We start from the raw sequence: 17,246 nt of genomic DNA, 5'->3' as shown, positions 1-17,246 counted from the left end.
GTACTGATCTGTGTGGGTTGGTTTCCTGTAGACTTCAATGTTGAGACTGTCCTCTCCTACCATGTGCACCAGACAGTCCAAGAAAGGCAGCTTGTTGTCGTCAGCATCTTCTCTGGTAAACTTGATGTTGTTGTCGACCGAGTTGATGTGTCTGGTGAAGGCTTCAACTTCTTTTGCTTGAAGTTGGGTCAAAATTCAAGCAAAAGAAGTTGAAGCCTTCACCAGACACATTGTTTTTTTTTGTTTTGTTTTTTTAACTTTTTTTTTAATTTAAAGTAGGATCTTAACTCAACCACTGCTTCTCAGCGAACATTTCTATACGTGACAGAGAAGCAGTGTTACCCAAATAAATCCTAATAAAGTGATAGCTCAGATCTCTTGAAGTGGACTTTTGTGAAGCAGTACGAACAATTAATATCTTACCTGTTGTAGACAATGGGGGTGGGGGATATAATCTATTTTTTGATCCATAGAAGATTCTGTATCAACTTTCAAATGTCAAAAAGCAATTCTGTTCACTTCTATTTGTGCTGCCGCTTAAATCAGCAGAATAGTTACCATGTGGTGGTGGTTTGTCCTAGCAGAGTTGCCATAGCTGCTGTAGTTGTTGATTTTTTTTTACTTTTACAACTTATTTAGCCTTTCCTCGCTTAACCCTGAAAATAAAATATCTGTAAATAATACCTGAAATTATCATGGCACAACTATCTTCATTGACTTTGAAACATTTGATTTGTGTGCACGATGCTAATCATGTTAGCTTTTCCATTGTTTTCAATGTTAAGTTAGCATCTATGCTAACTGGTGATCAGAAACCTGCCATTAATCAGGTTTTTGGCATATATAAGTTACTGTGCAGTCTTTATTATCTATTTATTTTGTGTTTATCTGTGTAAAATAAGCTGTTGTCATTCCAATTTGTAAATTGGCTGCCTCCTGGTATTTATTCACAAACACAATAATTGCAGATAATCGAAGTGCATCAATAATTGCATCGCAGCCCTTTGAATCATAAAGTAATTGTGAGTTGCCTGAAGATTTGCAACCCCAGAACACAGCCTGTTGAGCAACCTTCTGACAGGACTGATGGGCTAACGGCTAGTCTGAGCCACCAAACTGGATCGCTGCCGACTAATCTAAAAAAATTTCAGAGCAGTTTATGGGAGCACTATTTTATAAATCTTTTCTTTGCCACGGTTATTTCCATAGACGTCTACGCAAGTGGAAACAGCAGTAGCAGCTAGCTGTAACACATCTGGTGAAACCTGGGAAACTTCCAGCAGAAAACTAGATAAAACCTTTGGAACAGCAGCAATCTGCTTTGGTCTTGGCCCCGCTCAGACTAGCTGTGAAGTGAGGCCATTCATCTACAACAGGTAAGATATTAAATGTTCATAATATTTTCCTCAAAATTCTCCCACTTAAAAAAATGTGAACTATCCATGTACAGGATCTAATTTCAGCTAAAAAGAAAGAAAAAGAAAAAACTTGATCGGGTGAAGGCTAGAAACAAATCAGTTGGTGATGTAATCTTGTGCCGGGCAGAAGTCTGACAGGAAATCAAGTTCCCGTCTGCTGTAAGTCAGAGCAGGCTACGAGCGGTGAGCTGCGGGATGATTAAACGTGCCCGAGTGAGGATTTCAAGTGTCGAGCAGATTATGGATGAGTGAAAGAGAGAGTGTGTGAAGTGCAACGTAAGGGCAAGGGAGTGAAACTTGAGGATCCCTCCTGGACGGCAGCTTGGTCACGGAAGGATGTAAGCTCGAATCCTGAACTGGACCCACTGTCTCCCGTACCTCCACCCCTCCTCCCTGCGCCCTTCTGGATGTTCAAGCGCGCTGACTGCTTTGAGCCAGCATGAATCATTTCGTTACCAAGGAGTTCAAACTCCTTCACTTCTACAAGAGCTTCAAAGCAGAAGAAAACGCTCGGTTTGATAGAGTAAACTCCTGCTATTCTGCCTCTTTTTTTTCAACAATTTAAACATTTTTTTCTTCTTCTCTCCTTTTATTTTGTAGGTTGTGTTTAGGTGAGGTGGCGCAGGGCCACATCTCATCTCCTCGGGGTGCTGTGTCGTCTTTTCTCCCCTCCATCTCTATTTCGGTATCCAAAACTTAAACCGTCCAGTCCTGTCTGGCACGTTGCAGCAGTGGAAGAGTTATAGACTGAGAGCTGTAAATGCTCGACAGCTGGTCCGAGCTGTTCACTTTATGGAAAATGTATTTAGATTGTGGTTCTGCTTTTTCATCGCAGTAAAAATTGGAGACCGGGAGAAAAGACGAATGATGTGACACATATATATATTTTTTAAATTCAGTTACTGTACTGGGAGCTTAGGCTGTGTTGCTGTGGGTTCATGGGTGTGGGTCATTCTTTCTGGTTGGTTGTGTAGATCAAATACACACACACACACAAAGAGGGACTCAGAGACTCGAGGTCTGTACTATAAAGCAGGTCCAACATACCCAGGGTTTCTGTGAGTGATCTGGCTAAACTAATAGTCGAGATCCTGCTTAGTGGTGCTACAAAGCCGGTACCACTTGACTCGGTTAGTCAACCCAGGTTTTCTAATTCTACTTGTGTGTTCATGACAAACAGGTGGAGCTAAAGCTGAGGTAACAGTTGAGATTGAAATATGTCATTTCCAAGGTTTGACCCAAACAGCTTTAACTCTGTCCATTCTCAGCACAAGACAACCTCAGCTGAACACTCTTAGTTTAGCACTCCGGCATAAAATGTGGTGGGCGATAGTCAGTCCTTCAAGGAACGCTTGGCCTTAAAGTCATCTTATTTTTAGTCCACTCTCTTCACCTCCTTCGCTCCTTTCCCGCTTCTTCCTCCCTCCCTCCTTCTCAAACCGCTTCAGGCTCTAGTGCTCAGAAGGTCGCACAGCTGCAGGGGCCCCAACCCAGAAGCCGGCCCCTCTCATCCCTCCACTCTTTTTTTCCCCCTGGTTGTTGGGGTTTCCCCCTGATACACATCCAAGCAGAGACACAGAACCATAAAGTCTGCTGTGGTGTGAGGTTCACTGGCTCAAGCGCACGAGAGCGGTGATAACAATAGTCCTCTGTTGCTAAAACAATGCACAGTCCCTGTCAGTTTATTGTTGTTTTTTTAATAATGTTTAGAGCAGAAATCCTCACTATCGCCTAAGTCCTCTTGTCTTGTTATTTATCTGTTCATTTAGCCATCTACTCCCGTCTCCTGTGTCCATCCCACCCCAATAAACCCCCCACCAGCCTCTTTCCCAAAGCAGCATATAATCCCCTGCACCTGCAAAAGCTCCGCACACTGCTGACTGCCAAGAGTGGAGCGTGTGACCTTGCCTCAACGACCACAGCGTCTGGGAGGAAGACAGAAATGTTGAGAGAGGAAAAAGAAATGGTTGCCGACAGAGGGGGATGATGGCGAAAGAGGAGGAGGAGGAGGAGAAACGGAGAGAGGGAGAGAAAGAAGATTGTAGTTAGCGGAGATATCAGACACTTTATTGAAAACACATTGTGAACTTTGGTCTTGCTCGGAAATTCAGAGTGCACGGCTGGGAAAGGGGCTACGTTCGGGTTGCTTTTTCCTCCCCAGTGATGCCACGCTACTTGTTTCCCAAGAAATAGGCAGAGAGATGTGGACGCGGAGAGGGTGTGGCTGACTCTGTCACGGTCAGTCTTCGCGCATTTTGTCCAGATTCCATCACGCTGACGTGCAGCGGCTAAACATATAGTCACGCTATTTCTAAACCCGTTACACATTCCTGTCTTACAAAATAGGAACTTATGAACAATTAACAATCATAAATACTCACTCTTGTATGCGCAAATAATGTGTATACGTGATGGTCATGTGAATTTACGAAAAAAAAAAAACATTTTTTCCAGAGCAAGTTCAGCTAAATGTCAAGAAGCTGAAATGCAAAATAATGTGACATATTTGAATTCAGCAGCATGCTGATGGTTGTTTTTGGTAACAACTCAGCAAGAAAAACAGTGACTGAATGTCAAAAGCCATTAGGTTAAAGCTGGCATGTTTGCTTAATGTATTAAGAATTACTTGTTATGCTGTTTTTTATGTTTGTTGACTGATACAATTACAAACTAGAAGACTTGGTTTTATTCAATTTAAAATAAAAAAAGCCTTTTTTTTCTAAAAAAAAAAAAGAGGCCATAAAGCTGCACAGGCCATTAGTGATGACATCATGTAGGTGATAACAGACTGTCAAGATTGCTGAATTGTTAAAGATCAATGCAGAATCCCAGGTTTTTATCACCACTTAAATAGAAATACACTGGAATGGTCATTGGTGGCTCTAGAAGAGTTGTGTGGCTGCCATCTTGTTGGGTGCTACATTTATCACTCTGTACTGCTTACATGTCGAAGGTACCTGTTGGTAATGCACTCTGACTGCCGTATGCTGTCATCACTCCAATCCTAGTTTTCCTTAAATAAACAAATATTACCAACACTGTAAAACCAGGGATCAAGAGTATTTTGTAATGAGCCTCCCACCAAGCACAGCCAAGCATTAGCAGGAGCAAAACACTGACCCGGCTCTACCATGCCCATTTTAATGGATCAAGATTAGCCTAAAATAAATAAAAGAAGAAGAATAGCAGTAATCTACTATTCAACTCAGTGATAAAGTTGCCACGTGCAGCGGTCAGTCTAATCAGACTATATTCTTTGAGTAATTTACATGTTTACTTAGTCTGACCAGACAGCTGAAATTAATTACATTCAGACTAATTACTTAAACTTATATAATGTAGTCTTTAAAATAAAAAACACGAGTGTTTAGATATGGATAACTGAACTTTTGTCAGGCATATACACTAATTAACTATTATTTAGCATATGTATTCTACTCATGAAATAGGTAAACCACAAACATTTTTTAAATTCATGAACAATTTTCTGACACCATAGACGGGTATACACAACGGACAAGACAGACGAAAGCTGATTTATGAGCTACTTTGACATAATACTCACCTATGAAACGTAACGTCATATTCGTTGCATTGTGGTTCTGATAATCATAACAATTAATGGGAAAACATTGGGCTCTTTGGCTGAGTTTAGCAAATAACACCTGCACGGTGTATTTTCATTTCAGTGGTTTCACCTTGTCATTACAACAACTTTCAGCCCCTGCGAGGAACACCGTCAGCAGCAGCAGAAGTCAAGTGTAATCACACTTTTCCACATTTTATTTCTCTGCCATCATCCCGACGAGGCGAACATGAACACTCCTACGTGTGCCGCACCGGATTTAAAGCTCATTGTGAATTCTTTACCCAAGGAGCCGAGCCTTATGAGCATTTTGTTTTTAAAAGTAACATATGAAATCAAGTAAATATTTAGGAATCAATAAAAAATAAAGCTTTACCATCTTCCCTGGTAGACTGTTGTTTAAAAAATAGCCTAATTTCCTTAGTTTATCGCCCCTGCCATGATTGTTTGATTGACACTTGGTTGCAACAACACCTTTCTACACACATTAACTGGCTCAGCCTGCTCAAGCCTGGCTGATGCTGATTATTAAAAAAATGGCTAACTGGACTAATTAATTAGCCAATCAAACAATTTGTCTAACTCGACTTTGAAGGCTCACAGATTTATTGTAATCCTGTTGTTCTTTTCATCCTAAGCAGATGGTTGTGATGTTCGCATCCAGAATTTGACAGTATTTCTTTGAATGCATTCTTCCTCTGAAGGTTTCCCAGGCCAATGGCTCCAACGCGAGACCAAACCACCCCCTGTCCACCCCCCATGCTTAATATATACTTTTTGGAAATTAAGTTTTGAACTTTGTTTTGCCAAACAACTTTGCTTGTTGCGCAAAAAAGTTTTGATTTTAATTTTATTATGTCTTGTTTCATCATATACAGGTGACTTACTAGCAACTGTACAAGCAGTTCTTACCGAAAGCTTTCATGGGTCTTCTAGACATCGATTTGATCTCTACCTGCTCCTATTACTCCTGACAGACTTTTTTTTAAAAATTTAGATGTAATAAGAGGAAACGAGACCCCAATCACTTTATTTTGTTGCAGGTTTCTTTTGCTTTATAGGAACTAGAAATGTTCATTTTCAAAGTTTTGAGCAGCTGCTTACTGAAGCCCACTACAAACTACAGACAGAAGAGCCAAAGCATTTTTAAAACTCTGAAAAAGCATTACCTGCATTACCAGACCTTTGCTAAACACTGATTGCAGACAAGCCACAACCATAAATCCCGACAGCTGTAAACGTTATCTGAGAAAATTCCCTTTTCACGGCTTAGATTTGCTGAAAAATTCAAACAGTTGATTAGATAAAAGTTCTCGGTGGACACAGGAACACAGGGGGATTGTTGTTTGAGGTGCGTCTAAACAATTCAAAATCATTTCGGAATAATGTTTTATAACAGAAAAGGTAAAATTAAAATAAATAAATAAATCAGTGTAAACAAACACCTCCTTTTAATTGTCAAGCACGGTGGTGGAGGGGTGATGATTTGGGCTTGTTTTGCAGCAACACAACCCGGGCAGTATGCAGTCACAGAAATGTCTGTGACTCCAATTAGCTTTAGTGAAATAAATATTAACATGTATAAAGTTTTTTATTTGTATTTTAAGCTGCGTTTACCTTAAACTTAAGAGCTGGTAAAGAGCAGATGCTTTTGTTTTTTTTTATGTCCTTAGAAGCAAAAATTGTACAATTTTCTATCCAAAGACAATTTTGTTTATCCGTGTCGAGTTTTATTTTGAAACCAGTCAGGACTGAAGTATTTTCCAAGTACTGGCCGTGTCTGAAAACCCTCAGCTCACTGAGCTGCCTCCCTGACTGTGAGCAGCTACTGAGCGAAACCACCTGATGTTTTTGTTTTGAGATTGAACTCAGGATGAGAAGGGAGGCTGTCTCTTCCCTCCTCATCACCCCCAAACACACACACACACACACAAGTTCAGGCAAACGGATGAGGGGAGTTGCTATGTGAAGTTAGTGTCTGTATAAAACCAACGTGGACAGCTGGGCCGCCTCGGGCGCAGTAAGGTATGCTCTCAGGGAGAGCAATTGAGCAACAGCATGGAGCGATTACTAATATTTTCTTTGTCCCCCTCCCCTCCTGCATAACTCGCCGGCCCCTTCTTAATCTGTTGCATGTTAACTTATTCTCCTTCTATCCGCCACACAAATTTGGACATCACCTAAGCCATGTGTGTGTGTGTGTGTGTGTGTGTGTGTGTGCTGACATAAACAGGTAAATACGCACAAATAGAGGGAATTGGTTAAAGTCAGGATGTGTCATCTGTATTCCATTAGAGGCTTGAATTAAAAAGGAGATTTTGGTTTCCACATCAAAGACCTCATGCTGGGGGGGGACACTCCTCTGTTTCTGAGCCCCTCCCTCTCTTACTCCCTGTATCATGAATAGACAATAAGGAGTAAATCTGGAAAAACAAACGTTTTGACCTGTGAACTCCTGTGTCAAGGTCCCACTTTGCACCTGGCCGACTTCCCGAGAGGAAAGAGACGGCGGGGCTTTCTGCGTGTGTGCTCGCGTGCGTGTTCGTGCAGGGAGGCCGTGTTCCTAAATTTGAGTTTCCATCGCGCCTTCGACTTAAAGTTGCTGGATTTTTTTTTTTTTTGTGGCCCTCTGTTTGTGCTGAATCATAAACTAAAAGTGTTTCACCCTCCTGTTTTCCGCGTGTTATTTTTTTTTGAGGCCAGAGGAGACGAGGCTGGGGGTGGACGGGACTGCGAGCAACAGTTGCTGTTGGGAAAACAACCGGAGAAAAGCCACAATGTTGTGAAATTAACGTGTGAGCGAAGTGTAAGAATTATTCACATGGGTGCTGACGTCTGCTGTGACAAAAGCTTTAAATCTCTGTGCAGAAACCAAAGTGGCTCATAATTCATAAAAATCTCCTAACTTCTTCAGTCTGGAACATGCTTCTCATGAAATCCCGAGAAACTCACAGACCAGCTGAACTGAATGTGTGCAGCAAACAGGATTCAGCTGCTCGCTTCTCTTCTAACAATCCTGCAGCTAGCTTTTTGTTTTTTTCCTTATTTTTTGGGTTGTTTTTTTTTTTTTTTTACTTTTCTCTCAGACAGCTGCGCTGGCTCCAAGTGAAAAGTTGTTTTTTTTTTAAAAAAAAAAAAGCCATAACGCAGCACATTACAATCCCAAAAACCAGATGGGAGCTCATGCCACACACACGCACTGTCTCGGATTCCCTCACTTTGGCATTTCTCTTTCAACTGAATCCAGTTATTTCAGTTTGAGAGAGCCGCTGAACATCTTGGTGGTCACTCTTGGTGGAAAAAAAAAAAAAAAAAAAAGGCAGTAAAAACTTGTTTGATTGCAATTACTTGTTTTGTTCCTCCTCAGCCAGCCGGCCATTGTATCTGAGGAAAAGCCTAATTGGTTATGAAGAGAGCAGGCCAGATTCCAGCGGATCAGCTCTCCGCCAAAGGACGAGTCCAGATGGCCTGGAGAGAGGAGGCCTTTGACTGAGGGACAAAGAAATACTTGTGAATGACCAAAACTATCCCTTTGCAAACGCGTACAAATACAAACACACGCAACTGCGCGGCGCATTGTTCGTCTCAGCTCGGCCGTTAGATCCCAGCGTTGATGAAATGTTTGACTGTCTGCCTCTCACGCCCTTGAGAGGTGATGTCACTCCGACAAATCCCAGTCGTCTCGAGGAGAAGCGGCCTTTTTATTAGCTCGGGGCCACACAGCGAAACAAGACGAGGGGCAGAGGAGGGGAGGGACGTGGCAGAGAAGTGGCATTAACGCAGAAAGGAGGAGGGAAAAAAAAAAAAAAAAGAGTTGGAAACAGAGATACAGAGCGGTGGATCGTGGCAAATTTAAGGCTGGTTTGATGGCAGTAGTGACGGCCCATTAAACCAGGGTAAAGTCATTTTTTTCCTTCTTTTTTCTGCCATGATGTGAGAAAACGTAGAGGAGGAGCCTGCTGTAAAAGTGTCAGAGGTTAAGCACAGCGCCATAACTTCACTGTGGATTTATCACTGAGAGCAACTGCTGGAAATTATGCTACCGAGATAAAATAGCTGTACAATAAAGATTTGGAGGAAATAAAACAGCCTTTTTATGTGAGACCAATACATACCTTTAAATATTCCCAAAGTGGAAACTGCACCAGTGAGAACGGGATCTGAAAAACACATAAAAGTTTTATTTTTTTGAGTCACACCGTCCTCAGAAGTTTTAAATAATCTGGACTTTCAAGGCCCAATTTTAACTTCTAATCTCTCGCACGTGCCATGTCCTTCCATCTTTTTTCCTCTGCTTCCTCTAAACTGATGATGACTGGTACTTAACATCGTGCTGATGATTAATGAATGAGAAGATCTCTGGTCTCTGGTTTCAAACACATAAGTGAGTATAAGGATCGACCAAACCTCGAAAAAGTAAAATCCCTAATAGCTGGAATGTGTGTGTGTGTGTGTGTGTGTGTGTTTCACAGTTGGAAACATCGTATCAACTCAGGCAGGAAGTTACACCGGGGAGGAGGTGTAAAGGCAACAGAAAAATAACGAAGTCGGACCACACACACACACACACAGAGCTATGCAAACACTTGCACTGGAATAGGCACAGTTTCTATAAACAGGCACGGAGAGAAAAAACACACAAAAACACTAATTCACACACACTTGTATACACTGTCAGCTCATGCAGCAAGAGGAGTGGAGCAGGACAGGAAGGAGGAGAGGGAACAAAAACAAATCCAAACAGAGAAATAAATAAAATGTCCCACAGACTCCTGTCATCGCTCTTTGATCAGAGCAAAAGAGACGAGCCGTGCCACCGAGTCCTACTTCTTCTTACAGTGAGACGGCCAGAACACCAGGACTGTGCACAAGCTGGGCCTGTTTCCCACTTTTCTATGAATATTAAACGGTTATATAAATATATTTATATACCAGCCTAAATATGTAATATATAATATATTTGGGCCAAATACAAAGAAGGTATCGTCATAAATTGGCCATTGGCTGCCCTCAATTCTAAAGATTGGCATCGGCCAATAAAAATCTGTAATCAGTCTGCCTTCAGAACAGATGTTTTTGTAGCAAAGTCATATTTAATTCTTATTTTCTCCGGCCCTACAAAGTGTTCGACAGAGCAGCCTGGTGCTTGAAGGGACAGAAATGTTCGCCCACCTGGTTTGGCCAGGCAGACAGGAGCAAATTCTCCGCATCCTTAGAGATTATCTCGAAAAAACTTTATTTGACGAACCCCACGTCTGGTCTCCAAGCCCTGAAAGTGGAGTGTTATAAAGTGCACCTGTGTTTTATTACCACACTGATGACTTCTGCTTTTCCAGGCCAGGGGGGGAGAAAAAAAAAAGTCAGGGAGAGAAAGAGGGGGTGGGGGTGGGAACGGAGTGAGTGTTGGGAGAAGCAATGGGTATTACTGTTGAAATTAGGCAGAACATAGCGCGATGGTATACTTTACAGTAGACTCGATTTTTATTTGACTTGAAATTTCTCTGATTCTGCAGATAAACCTAAAGGTAAAACATTAAAAATAAATAAATAAGTTCCTTCTTTGTGTGAAAAACAGGATCGGTGATTTGTAGCGACTGTGAAGAGGGAGAAAGAGAAAGACAGATGCGTTCAGTGGAGGACCTGGAAAGAATGATCCACAAGTGATTTATGACCTGCTTTGACACTCCTGGAACACTGTGCATTGAAAATGTGCACGTGTGTGTGTGTGTGTGTGCATCTGTTTGTGTTTGCAGGCGTTACCCTGTGAAGAAGAAACTCCTGTAAACCACATGTGCTCTGATAAAAAACTGAGAAGTCACACACTCGTGACTTGTACAAACCTGACTTAACAAAAAATGGAACAGAATCTGTGAGAAAGTCGTGTTCAAGTTCTCATCCTCTTATAAAACCTGTGAACGACTCAGCGTTTCTTTTTTTTCAGCCCTGAAATGCCTCGTTGTCATCTTGCATCGACATGATCTGACCTACCAGCTCTGTAACCTGATGAGGGTGCAGTGACAGAAGGAGATGAGAGAGCTCATAAATCTCTCAGACGAAAGAGAAACGCGGAGCAGAACGGACAGAACGAGAATTGGGGAAGAAAGGAAGACGAATAAATAATTGTCAAATAATTTAATAAAAAAGTGTCTTGTCCTTCTCTGTATTTCCTCATGCAAAGAACTTTAAAATACCCCAAAGTGTCCATGTCAGTGCATGCCACAAAAAACACTATTTTAAAAAAAAACAACTACAAAAATAAAACAAAAAAAGAGGAAGTCCTCCTTTGGCAGGAATGAAAACAGAGATAGACCGATTAATCGGTTGACCGATTTTAATCGGCCAGTATTGGCCACTTTAAAAAATAAAATAAAATAAAAATAAATAAATTGGCATTTGACCATGCCTGTGCATACTTAATCAATCCTCAAGTAGGAAAATGAAGATGCAGCAGCAGCTGCTACAGCACTCACTGTAGCCCTGAATTTAGTTTTTTATTAAGTGATAAAGTTCTTCTGTGTAATATTTTTAAGAGTTAACGTTATTCTAAGGAATGTTAAATATATGTTTATTTAAGTTAAGCGATTATAGTCATATTTTGGTAAATCAAAAAAATACATATTGACCCAAAAATATAAAAAGCAGTGTTGTATATCATCCACCGTCTGCATTAATTTTTATCAATCTGCAACAGCATCAACCTCTATGTAGTGTAGTGCATATTTTGGATATTGGCTTTAGGAATTTTAAGATATGTAAACGAGAAAAGGAGAAATCCTACAAGTCCAAACTCAATTTTAGACAAACTATGTCTGCAGTGCAAATAATGAAGGTTTGTGCATCATTCATGGAATTCTTATTTCTGTCCAACACAGCGCAGCACAATTGTATGGTCCAATCCCAGATTTAAGTAAAATTAGGGGTTAAGATTGGGCCATCTGAGTCATAAACAGCTGCAGGTGCAGAACCTGAAACCTAAAGGGGACAGTTTATCTCACAGACTGCGGCATTTTGATCTTTTCCAGTTGGGAGCACATCAGGTCCTCAGCGAAGCCATCCTAAACAAACAGACGCAGCCACACAAGCTGCCAGGCTTGTTTCTATGGCAGGCTGGCATGAGAGGCAGCCAGGCAGCATAAACTCCACACCGCTCTGGGTTTCTAAAGGCTGACCCTGTCTCCTCCCACTGCCTCATATAATGCCTCAGTTACCCTGGCATGTGCAGCTCCAAGCTAAACTCACCATGCGTGCAGCTGTGTGTCTGTGTGTGTGTGTGTGTGTGTGTGTGTGTGTTGGGAGGGGGATGATGGCCTGTAAAGTCTGGGTTTTCCTTTCATTTCTTCATCTTAAAGGGATTTTTACAAACTCAAAACAAGCTAAGGTTAACAGTATTGACCGTTTTTTAAATATCTTTTTTTTTCCACTTTTAGCATTATCATGCCAAACTCTGTGCTTTCTGAATCAATCTGATCTCAGCAGCATCTGCCGCCCACACACACACACACACATCTGTGTCATCCAACTGACCTCAAGGAATACACTTCCACAGCTGGAAAACACACACACACACACACACAAGCATCATACAAACTTGCTGTCCTGCACGTGTATGCCGTTTGATATAGCTTGAGTAGTTTGGCACGCTTTTGAAGGATCTCCGTGCATGTGTGCGTGCAGCTTTACATGTTTCGCAGGCTGATGCATTTTATGGACGATCAAAGCCGACAGCGCCACTTGCTACGACTGTCATGGACGATATTCCGCAAATATGGAGATGGCGTCTCCTGTGTCATTCCGCTAGCAGAGGGCCTGTTTGTGTGTGTGTTCGTGCATCCTTGCCAACTATAGGAGTGCTAACTTTATTAGTATTCAGAGCGGCTCCGAGCTGTCACAGGTCCTTAGGCGCTCAACTAAGGGGAGGAAAAACACATGTCAAAATATATTCACATTGAGCCTCACTGCAGGCAGGCCAGTTGGCTGCAATTTGACAAATGACTTTTAATAGGTCGTACTGCAGCCTCTGCATACTGATGGGTATTTAGCAGGAGAGCAACGGTAAAAGAGATGGATATTAAAGAGACAAGCAGGCAAGTGCATCAAAGGCCTACCTAACCGAGAGGAGACATTATTCCTGTTGCAGCAGTTTCCCCTTCCAAGAAGCGACCTCACTTTGAAATTACAGAGCTACGACTTTACTGGAAGCTACAAATTAAACACAGCAAAATATCAGTAGGGTCAAAATCTGGGACAGTGAACGCTTGATACCAATACACAGTTTGAAGTTATTGTATTCAAGTCTTTTCTCTGGAGAACCAACATATAGTTAAACCTATTTGATTTTAAACGAAGCATGAATTCTTAAATGCCACGACTGAGACAAAACTGTCAAATTAAATCTGCTTTATTAGACCCGGCTCTAGTCGGGACTTTTACGCCTCAGACTGGTGTCAGTTTAGGATTGGGGCTAAATTTTCAAACCTAATAAGATCCGAAAGAAAATACTCTATATCAAGACCACAATTAATCACTACAGACAGAACAAATGATAAATTAAGAAGCGTAAAGCATTTTAAGAAATTGCTTCTGTTGCTCATAAACATAATTTCAAAGAAAATTGCAAAACTTATGAGCACCAGTTGTAATACATTGATGCTATATTTTAACATAACTCCAAACTGAGGTCATTTAAAGAGCTATCTACTACAGGTGAGATAGTTATTGTCCATAACCTTTCCACAGAACTCCACTTCAAAAGATCTGAACTATTGCTTTGTTGTGCAGACTCCCAATTTTTTTTTTCTTTTATGTGTGTGTGAAACTGATCACACAGCCTGAATTAAGTGACTCCAAAAAAAAAAGCAAATCACTTTTGTAAGACAATAGCTTATAATAACTGATGAGTCACACTGTGATTGCACTGATAAATCAGTCTTGGCTAAGGTTTGTGGAAAACTTCAGGGTTTTTTTTGTTGTTGTTTCTCCCAAGATGGTTGCTAAAGATTTGCCTGAAGGAATCATTTCAAAAATATCAGTCTAGGCTTTATGGCATAATTTACTGCCATCACAATGACAGTAAGGAACACCCTGACAGATTTTATTGTTATATTATGAAATTTCAGACACAAATAACAATCACTCACAATCCAAACCAGTCAAAACACTGTGTTGCAACTGAGAGTCCCACAGCATTCGGCTTCATTCTTGCCTCCAGATGTTGGGCAAAAGCGTGGGTGATTCACGAGCCAAAGAATTCGACTGGATCCCGCTCGGTTCTGAATCACTCCGAATGCATTTGGCAAATCCTCCGAAACCTGTGGATTTGGTATTTATCAAATGTAGCATTTCAAATATGACAATGTGGCCTGCCTCTAATTCAATTCCTACATCAAGTAGTCAACAATGGCTCCTTTCAGATGCTTAAAGAAACATCTGAAGAAATTCTAACTCACTAGTTCAAGTAAAAAAAGAATTTGAGCACGGCTCTTCGTGTTTGTAAGAGACGAGAGATTTCAGAAGAAAAACAGATGGGATTCAGATGGTGGAACTATCAGCTGCCGCCTGATTCAAAGTGAAGGTTTCTAAGGGCCACAAGAAAAACAAATTCATAGTCACACAATTGTACCAAAACAAACAAACAAACAAACAAAAAAAGCAATGACAAAGCCACAGGAGAAAATCCCAGAGTCTAAAGGCCTTTCCAGACTCCATGAAGTCACAAAGTTGGCTCTCAGTCACGTGGTCGCGTGACGAAAACTGCGCCATTTTTGTCCTTGTAGCAGCTTCGTTCGCCCCTTCTCGACACAAGGCCCGGGCCGAACTGTTTCTCACAGGTGTTTGTGATTGGTCGGAAGTTTCCAGCAAAACTTAGAAAGCTATGAACTTAAAAAGACCGCGCAGAGACACAGAGACACTGTGGCTGTGGTGACTGGGAGGAAGTAGATCTCGGCCGGGCAGCGTAGGGACACGTTCGCGTCGGTCACTCATTGTTCACCGTCATATTTGCAAACGCCAAACGGCGTCTCTGTTGGTTTAAGAAACATGTCTGGTTGGTGTAAGGGAAGCAAAAATCTGTACAAGGACAGGAGAGTTAAGAAACCGGTGGAAAGAAACCTGTTTTAACGCTGTAGGAGGAGGAAGGAGCTTCCCGGGAGTTCAGATCCGAGTGTCTCGTGGACGATGAAAGGTGTGTGCGAAAACAAACGGCTCACAACCACGTGACCGCGAACCCACTTCATGACTTCTTATGGAGTCTGCTGGAGCCTAAGTCTACGTGTAATACCTGCTAGTACAAGAGGGCTGCATCTGGGTTCACTTGCCAGCGTCAGTGCACACACACACTCACTGTCACACAAACACGCAGACACACCCACGTTCAATCTGCTGTCTGTCACAAAAGTATGACGAGTAACTGACTGTGGGGAAGCGCTGATAACAAACAGACACAGATCAGGTTTTAATACGTTGAAAGCTGATAAAGTCGTAAATCGTGTCAGAGAGGCAGGTGGTGTAGGACACCCCGGGTAGGATCGGTGACAAAGCAGGAACTCCTGTCCCACAGTCTGAGGGAACGGCTGATGACGACGGTAAATCCTAAACCGCCAGGAAATTAAACGGGAAGAAAATTAGATTGTTTTTGTGTGCTTTTGCCAGGGGGTACATAGTTTATTTGACAAAACTGGTATTATGCTTGTTGGTGTGATACTGATGCACGTCGCGTGACTCTGGGTAAACTGGTCAGTGGGGTGGGAGGGTAGCTGTTACATCCAGACAAGATCTGTGGCAGGATTGTTTTCGAATGTCAGCCGGGTCCCAACAACCAGATAAATGTGTGCGATGAATATTAAAACAGTGATACTATTAGCATAAAAAAGGCAAAATAGATATAATAAAAAATAATTCTAATAATTCTAATGTGAATATCTTCTTGACGTCGGCTTCATGAACGACGTCGCCCAACAAAACTGACGGGGTTAGGGGATGTGTCGTTTCAGCCTGTTGTGCACATCCCAATTTTTGTAACTTGTGTGCTGCGACAGTGGCGAGTTGTAACAGGAAGAGCAGCATCTGCGAGCTGGTTTGTTGCTACAAGCATCCGTACGACTGAACAACTAAAAAGGCCCAATCGTTGCAGATATTTCATTAACTTCAAACAGCTGCTTGGACAGGATGAAACTGTCCAGTTGTGATTTTGTTCTTCCCGCGAGGAACTCTTCTTGTGCCATTCCCGCTACATGTTGGTATTTGTTCAGTGGCGCCCCCTAGAGTTTAAGATCAGGACTGCGCAGTGAGTGCCGAACGTCTGAAGCGCCGGTATGAGCAGCAACTCTGCTTTCTTGACGCCACCATTTGCGAGAGCCACGAGTGGAGCACCGGCATAATCCCACCCTTACAAACGTGCACGACGGGGCTCTGCGGTGGCAGTTTTTTCAAGAGACTGTCTCTGTGGCTGACAACGGGGAGTATGGTCCAGGGTGGATCACAAGATCTTTAATTTGGAACTACAAAAAAGCAAAATCTGAATTGATAAACATTTCAGGTTTGTCTGATTTCTGGGATGTGCTTTTATTTAACTTTTTTTTTTCTAAGTCCAAAATAGGGGCGAAAAACCAAACGTTTGCACCCCATCTTTTAAAGATCAAGGACCCAGTTGCTCCACCAATCAGGCACCTATAGAGAGGCTGCTGCTGGGATCAATCGCAGGAGTCAACCCGTCACAACAGCTGCACTTCTTCACAAAAGGTGCTCCCATCTCACTTTTTATTCATAAACTCTTCAGTGAGAAAAGGCAAAACCTGACTCAAGAAAGTATAAAAACATATAAAATCTGAAATGCTGATGTTCAGAAGTATTTAGCTATGGTTTGATAATAGTTTCCCTTCCTCTGAGTTAAAGTCACACCTCACAGATGGCAGTAGTAACACAGCAAAATCCTCCCCAACCACTCATAGGAGCAGGGGATGAATTCGTATGTATAGGTTTTAGTAAGAGAGACTGTGTGTGTGTGTGATGAGGATGTTTGCATGAGCATACAGAGGTGGGAGTTAAAGTGCTAAGCACACCTTTGGGACAGAAGGTTTCAGGCTCTTTTAAATAAATAAACAAACACATTAAAAAAAAGCCAATCGATGGAAGGAGCCTGATCTGGCGCTCTGGGCCTGTGTTTGGCCTCTCACTTCATCAGGGAGGCCTCGGGGAGCTGGGAAGGAAACTGAACTGAGAGTGCTTGGTTGGGGGGGGGGGGGGGG

At 42.0% G+C, this 17,246-nt stretch overlaps 1 protein-coding gene across 2 annotated transcripts in view; it reads right to left on the bottom strand.

Moving 5' to 3' along the window:
• The window catches only part of slc25a26 (solute carrier family 25 member 26), a 58,375-nt gene that overhangs the window by 13,960 nt on the left and 27,169 nt on the right, over positions 1–17,246 (bottom strand). For both annotated transcript variants that reach the window (XM_037975064.1, XM_017429947.3), the window contains exons 6-7: positions 9,120–9,164; positions 3,274–3,343 (exon numbers count right to left, since the gene is read on the bottom strand). In XM_037975064.1, the coding sequence (XP_037830992.1) occupies positions 3,274–3,343; positions 9,120–9,164 (115 nt within the window). The remainder of the gene's footprint in view (positions 1–3,273; positions 3,344–9,119; positions 9,165–17,246) is intronic.

This window comes from Kryptolebias marmoratus, linkage group LG4 (genome assembly GCF_001649575.2).
Source record: "Kryptolebias marmoratus isolate JLee-2015 linkage group LG4, ASM164957v2, whole genome shotgun sequence".
In the NCBI taxonomy this organism is placed as follows: domain Eukaryota; kingdom Metazoa; phylum Chordata; class Actinopteri; order Cyprinodontiformes; family Rivulidae; genus Kryptolebias; species Kryptolebias marmoratus.
The sequence above is the reverse complement of the archived record's forward strand: the minus strand, read 5'-3'. Positions and strand labels throughout refer to the sequence as shown.